Source organism: Branchiostoma belcheri, unplaced genomic scaffold (assembly GCF_001625305.1).
Source record: "Branchiostoma belcheri isolate BF01 breed outbred unplaced genomic scaffold, Haploidv18h27 scaffold76, whole genome shotgun sequence".
NCBI classification, from domain to species: Eukaryota; Metazoa; Chordata; class Leptocardii; order Amphioxiformes; family Branchiostomatidae; genus Branchiostoma; species Branchiostoma belcheri.
Window position 1 is genome coordinate 317339 of NW_017804420.1, and position 7571 is coordinate 324909.

Consider the following 7571-nt stretch of genomic DNA (forward strand, 5'->3'; position numbering starts at 1 on the left):
CTTTATATAATTTGCTACAAATAGTCCAAAAGCTTGATACATTATCATAATTTGACACACAATGGATTGTAAGTTCATTTATTTAGCAGAATATTTTAAACACGTGTGGGGTCTTGCACGTAGAAGTTCCCGGATGTTGCTTCGTGTCACTCTCGCGAAATCTCGCGAGATTTGAACAGCTGATCACTCCACCCCCAAAACTCTCCTCACGTGACTGCAGGAGAAAACTTCTCAAGTCGGAAGAAACTTGGCAGAGATGATTTCTTAAAGATTTCAGAGTGTCACGTCAAGTTCATGCGTCAAGGGCGTTAAGAGTACCTTTCTGTTTCATACTTTCTTACTGGTTACGTGCGGCAAGGGTCAGAATTGCCAGAACAGGTGGTTTGAATTGGCTGTACAGGTGAGTTGACTGGACTTGTTACTGTTAGACTTTTATTGTTTACAAAGGGGTGGTCCCGTTAAGTACGGTGCCGTAGAGCTGTTTAAAGTTCACTGTTACATGACGAAGTGTTTAAATGTTGTTATAATGCGAATTTTGTGATAAAAATGTCACAGAACGCCAGTTTTCACTTAAGGCCAGTTCAGCGAATTTCCCTGTGTTCTGAGAATTGATGACTTTCAATACAGGAAATGATTCATAAGAAAAACACATGGTGAAAGCAAGAACGTTATATAACGTTATATAACGTCCTTGGTGAAAGTCATCGGCACACAATTTTAATTGTAAAATTTAGAAGGCACATTATATCACACAGTTCTAATTTATGAATTGGTAGTAAAAATGATCATGTCATTTTACCATGAATTTCAGAAGTTTAGTTCAGTACCATGTAATGTCCCCACAAGTTCCTGTCATGTATGACTGATGCTATGATACTTCCTTTATGCTATCTTATAACGTAAACTGTTTTGTAGTCATACAATATTTACATAATTGTATTACTGTATTATGTAAGTTACATATATTTGTATGACATGTATTTCTTGAATTCCTGAATGAAAAAATGAAAAAGTGAATAGATGATAATTTAGCTTTTATATTGGATCAGATCATGAAAAGTTGGTGACTGTTACGCCGAAGGGTTACAGGTTATGCCGGCTATTCCGACATATATAACAGATACAGATACAGAAAAGTCAATGTTATCCTTTGTGTTTATGTCTCATTTACCATGCATTCACAGGAACGTAACATTCCGTCAATAAACACAAGATGGCGATCCTGTATAGTTGTGTATCCTACGGGACGATGGTGTTAGCAGACAGCACAGCTGCCAGCGGTAACTTCCGTGACATCATGAGCAACGTACTGTCAAAGATCCCCACAAGAAACAACACCAAAACAACGTATACAGTAGAAAAGTAAGCTGTAGTCATTTTACAGCATGTAACATATATAATTATGTTATATTGTAGATGTGTATTTCCTTGTTTTAGATTCGTGTGCTGACTTATATGTCAAACTAAAAATATGTGTTTGTGTTATTTTCATACCACGGGATGTTTGTTTGTTTGTTTGTTTGTTTGTTTGTTTGTTTGTTTGTTTGTTAGTTTGTTCGTTCATTCATTCAAACTCATAGCATTTTGTTCTTTTGTTTTTTTATTTTTTTATTTCAGCTATAAGATCCATGTTGTTGTGGAAAACGGCATCATCTATATGTGTGCGGCAGATGCTTCTTTTGACACAAAAAGACCCTTTGCATTTCTCCAAGATGTAAGTTATGGTTGTAAAACACTGTCTGAGAGTACTGAACAGTTTGTGGTAATGTGCAATACAGATTGGAAACATTAAACAAAAGATGTCAATTGTAAGTTGTTATCAATGATCATATTTTTGGTTATTAATGGTAAAAGGTAAAATTTGGTAAAAGTGTAATAGTCACCAAAAAGGAAGAAAAAGATTGATAACTTGATAAGCTGTCCACCTTTGAGTTATTTTTTGAAATGATGATTTTTCAGATCAAACAGAGGTTCATGTCAGGCAGCCTGGCCTCCAGAGCCATCACAGCGGCACCGTTTGAGTTGAACAGAGATTTCCAGCCCATCCTAGCAGAGAAAATGGTATGATTCAGAGACAACTTTAATCTCCAAGCAGATGTTATGGTGGCAAAATCGTAATCAAGTGGCAAGGCAGTTGTCCGGTCAGCATACATTTGAAACCACCGAATGGCAGCCCGGGCACTGTGGCTATTGGAATTACTGCAGCTGTTACTGCTGGTTGATTACAATTTTGTTACTGTAACATCTGCTTGGAGATGTAACAGTGGCAAATTGGAACTTGCCTTTATGAACTGTTCTGAAGTACTGAAGTTGGTCAGAACCAAGACAGAGGATCATTATCAATTACATGTAAGAGGGCATCATTGTATAGTGAATGCTGTCCATGCCAAGATTTGTAATACTTCATGTATTTGTATCATGAGTGGCCTAAACTCTTTGTGTTTCAAAATTAGTCTGCCTTTTCTTAAGATGTTTTTCTGTCTTCTCAACAATGAAACAATTTACAATCAAACCTTCCCAAAAAGGCCACCTACGGTCTCCTTGGACAGGTGGCCTTAGGACCTTGGGTAGGTCACTCAATGCTTTGTACCAGGAAATAAAAGGTGGTTGTTATGACCAGGTGGCCAGCTTAAAAAGGTGGCTGCTGGCCATGGACAGGTTTGACTATACTATCATGATGATATGAACAAAGATGCTGTGTATGCAGACAGAATACCAAATTGATCATGGAAGTAGGTGTGACATTAACTGACGAACATGCACATCCTCACAGGAGCAGTTTTCCAAGCCAGGTGCCGGAGGTGACCAGCTGTCCATGCTGCAGTCGCAGGTGGATGAAGTGAAGGGCGTGATGTCAGACAACATAGAGAAGGTCCTGGCCAGGGGAGACCGCCTCGACAACCTGATGGAGAAAACTGACGAGTTGGAAGCTAGCGTGAGTATACAAGCGATCGCCATAATGTCATGACCAGTGAGTGGTAGGCATTAAGTGGGCGAAAATTGGGTAATTTGCCTGCCAATTATATTTATATGGCTTCAAATAATTTGTATGTACTTGTAAACAAAAGCAGCTATTGTATGGCGGTGTGGGCTCATATCCCACTTCTGACACCATGTTGCAAGGCCTGTCTTTTAGTGTTGCTCTACCAGTGTGTTCTCTTCTAAATGAGTAACACCACTTCCAGAAGGTACTTTCCAGTGGTGGCAGCACTGGGAAGAAATAAAAAGCTGTAGATAAAAATGTTTACAATATATCTGTTCTTTGTTAGGAGTGCAAGAAAAGAATCTGTGCAGTTTTTATGGACTCAGTTCTGAGATATTATTCCCAGTCAGACCAAGTTCAGCCAAACTGATACCCACCTCTACACATGTCAAAACTTCTGTTTTTGCGTAATCAGCACATTTACCATTCTTCTGTTTTCACAGGCGGACACCTTCAAGAAAACAGCCAGAAGGGTGAAGAAGAAGTACTTCTGGAAGAATGCCAAGATGATGATCTGTCTGTCTGTCGTTGTCCTTGTCGTCCTTATCATTTTGACCTTGATCATCCTGTTCTCCACTGGTGTAATCAAAACTGGTGGGGGAGGGGGGGACTCTACCCCAACTGTTTCCCCCCCTGTAACTCAACAATCAGCAAAGTTTCGCCACCTGACTTGATTAAACCATCCTTGTGCGCATGAATTTTCGTCCCTTTTCAAAAGTTTGTAACCATAATGTTTCTATTGGCACTTGACAGAAAAATTGTAGTGCAATATGTAGCTCTTGGTAAACCATTACAGAATATAGTGTTATATTTACACACCACAGTATTCTGACCTGTCAACATTTTTGGCAGTAGAGTAGCCATTGAAAATTGTATTAATGACTGCTTTGTGTTGGATCAAGAGTTAAAAAACTGTACAATATGTTTTCTGACAACACAGATTAGCTCTCATTCTAATTATGGAGAGGGGTTAATACAAATGGTGAAGTATTTTTTTTCTTTTCATGAAAAGAGGTTTTTATCTCTGTTAATATCTGAGTTTGTGATATAATGTTAAGTCCTAAGTTTTGATTCGCACATGAAACAGATATACATTGTACTGTATAGCTAGTTCCAAACGTAAAGAATTAGCCTTCAAGATGGCTTTTCGTACAATTTCTCAATTTTTTAAAACTTAAATCAGTGCCAAAGGGTTTGATGCAAAATGTGTATCAGTCACGTAACTAACATTTAAGTTGAATACAGGTCGAAAAGTCTGTATGTATAAAATGGGTACCTGATATCAGGTACCCAAAATGTGTTAATTTTTGCACTGTGCAAAGCACCAAGAAATCAGAACTGTAGAATTTAAGGGATTTAGCACAACTGAATTGTTCCTGGATGGCAGTTTTTTTATTTGATTTACATTTTTTGTTCAATTTGGGCTGTGGCAGCCCCCTTGATTTTGGAATCATACGTATATCTGTAAGTTTTTAACCTTCCCCTGCTACCTTGATCTCAAACCAATGTGCTATTTGAAGCCAATAGGCTACCTCAGCAGGAAAGGGTTAAAGGCCAGTCAGATAATGCATTAATAGTAGATTTTTTATTATACATTACTGGTTTATCAGTATTTAATATGAATGGATGATTATCTCCTAGCAGAATTACTGGTGGTATGACGTACGGTAAAAAAATGAAGAAAAAAAACAAAAGAACACCAAAATTACTATCATGTCACTGGCAAGTCTGCTTGAGATGAAATGAATGATACATTTCAGTGTTATTATCATATTCAGTGGAAATGTATACATTATAATACTTAGTAATTTGTAATAATAGAAATATTTGTCAATAAAGAGATTTTATCTTACATGAACCAAAAAAAGGACAGTCTCAATCTCTCATTTACCTAGCTATATATATATATATATATAGTCTAATTGACCACAGACGATTTGACAACCAGGTTTCTCCACCATATATTCCCGTCAGTGCCTGTCCATCCTCCCATCTCTTCTGTTGCCTACCCCTCTTTTTTTCTCGTCTTGATAGTTTTGGCTACTCCTGATGACTGTGACACATGTCCATACCACTCTCAGAGTATGTCCCTATCTGAAGCTAGGAACACATTTTCACCTAAGTTTTGTGAGGAAATAGGTGTTAAGAACTTTTCCCAAGGTCACAACCCTAGGGCCTACCAGGGATTAGAACTCAGAACCTTCAGATTTTGAGTCAACAACCCTAACCGAAAGACAACCTTTTTGGCGACGTCTCAGGGAGTACAGGCATTTCGTCCACAGGCATGCGGAATGTCCACAGGCATTTCTCTGACCCACATCCATGCCCACATTCCTGGAACCCTGAAGACCTGTCTGCCCCAGATGGCCCTACTTTCTGTGACCCCGGGGCTCGTTCACTATATGCACTCAAGGGAGGAGTGTACTGTATCTGTCTAGACTTAACCAAAGTCCAAGTACCAAGTCTTCCTCAAAATCATGAAATGATGGCAGTGCCATGCAAACAATAACCCTAACAGCAACCACCGTCGCCATGGCAATGTATGTTTTCATTGCCAGTCTTGTTGTACTTGTATACACTATGCTAAGTCCCACACCCCATCCAAACACCTGTATTACTGTTCTTCATTTGCAGACTTCTTGTCATTTGAAACAAAAACAAAAGCAGTCCTTGCCATAAGTAATAAGAATGTTCCACTTTTATTTTTCCTACAAATCTCTAGCAAACACACTAAGGACAGACACATCTACAATTATAGTTACCTGGACCATAACACAAACGGTGATCACTGCTCGATGATATGTATAGATCACTGATGAAGATTATGTACACATGATGTAAAGTACAAAATACATGTAGCACTGTAGGAAAGCTGGTGTGAAAAGCTATGAGACAAGATACAGACAAAAAGCTCAAAAGCTGTGTTGTTAGCTTGTACAAAACAAAGTAGGGAGTTGTCCCAAAATATTTGAAAAGTATAATCAAATGTATCCAAAGCTGATGCTTCTAATAGGTTTTCTTCATTTCAAAGACTTATTCAATGCTTAATGTACTTAAAAAAAGTACATTTTACCATAGCAGTCAAGGGTAATCCTGTATCAAACAAGAAAAAACTGACTCAATATATATGAAATTCAGATGGCTAATAGTCACCAGAAAAAAATGTATCCTCAGCAAGAACCTGAATTTTCCTTACTTATTACCAGCCATGTTTAATCTACTACATGTAGTACCATAATTCACACACAAGTATAAAACTATCCAGCTATGCCTTGACACTATGTATCTACCTCTATTCACAGTCATCAATAAATAATTCAGCACCAGAATAGAAATCTGAAGAAACAAAAACAAAGTACGTTCGAACTAACGACAGCATTGGAGGAGTACAAAACTTAACAACTAATACTAAAACTAGAGTTCCCCGATCTCATACCTTCGCCAAATGATGTTAATCTTTATGACTGACAAAGTTTAGATTAGATTATTCCCCCCCTGATTTAAGAAATAGAAACCTAATTTTCATGAATTATATCATTTTATCATAATCTCAACTAAAAGACAGTCTTATATTAACAAAGAATGCATTCTAGCATTTCCTAATAAATTATGCAAATGAGGTCCTGATTTGAATAAATTATGTTTAATGATGTTCACCTCAATTTAACTTTCAAATACCACAAGTATGGAATTCCAGGCAGTTATCATTACATAATTATAAAATTTCTCATTAATTATGCAAATTAAGTCATTATTAACATAATCAATATCTTCCTGTGTTTCTCTCGTTGTCAATTACCAATATCACAAGCTTCAATTGTCCTATCATGGAATGCAGCTGATTTATAGAATTTCCCCATAAATTATGCAAATTACATCCATATTTGCATAATTGTCACATCATTATATGAAGCATCACATAAGCTACCTACATATCAAAAATCACAACGATCCGTCAACCGGTTCTTGAGTTATCCCCTTTTGAATATTTTCAAGAATTTATCACTGCAGTTCCAGAGCAAGCCGCTAGGGGGCCTAAACTCACGTCACTTCTTTCCCAGCACAAGAGCTACCTACCATCTAAATTTCATCACCATAGCATGTCTAGATCATGAGATATCAAAACCGGAAGTTCAGCTGCAGTACCATAATAAGCCGCTAGGGGGTCCAAAATCTAATCATTTTGAGGTCTCATCAAGACCTACCCACCTACCAAGTATCAAGACAATCCATCAAGGCCTTCTCAAGTTATCGTGTTTACAGACAGACACACACACAAACACACACATACACGAACGCCCCTGAAAACATAACCTTCTTGGCGAAGGTAAATATAATCGGAAGAAAGTATTTCACTAGTATTTCTTTGGCTGCACAGGAGCCAAGAAAATGAAATTGCAGCTTTTTTTTGTACAAAACTCTGTACACTGTTGCTGCTTTATCTCCAAGCAGATGTATGGTTCAGCTTGTTTCTGTACATCTTTTCTCTGCAGCACTTTATACATGCAATTTATCTGCTTGGAGGTTACTAAGTACAACTGTGTTAAGATGGATTTCAGCTATCACCAAACACACTTTATGACTTCTG

General features: G+C 37.6%; 1 protein-coding gene across 1 annotated transcript; it reads left to right on the forward strand.

Moving 5' to 3' along the window:
- The first annotated feature begins 1180 nt into the window (after positions 1-1180).
- Positions 1181-4090, forward strand: LOC109485536 (vesicle-associated membrane protein 7-like). The gene is made up of 5 exons (XM_019789227.1): positions 1181-1362; positions 1618-1714; positions 1960-2061; positions 2774-2935; positions 3427-4090. The coding sequence occupies exons 1-5, from the start codon at positions 1214-1216 to the stop codon at positions 3655-3657; spliced, it is 741 nt and encodes a 246-aa protein (XP_019644786.1). The 5' UTR covers positions 1181-1213; the 3' UTR covers positions 3658-4090.
- Positions 4091-7571: the final 3481 nt, after the last annotated feature.

Bases quoted from the DNA above. Each gene is read 5' to 3' on its own strand.
- LOC109485536 (XM_019789227.1), top strand. From the start codon at position 1,214: ATGGCGATCCTGTATAGTTGTGTATCCTACGGGACGATGGTGTTAGCA. The intron at 1,363-1,617 runs GTAAGCTGTAGT...TTTTTATTTCAG, and splicing joins ACAACGTATACAGTAGAAAA to CTATAAGATCCATGTTGTTG. The intron at 2,936-3,426 runs GTGAGTATACAA...CTGTTTTCACAG, and splicing joins CTGACGAGTTGGAAGCTAGC to GCGGACACCTTCAAGAAAAC.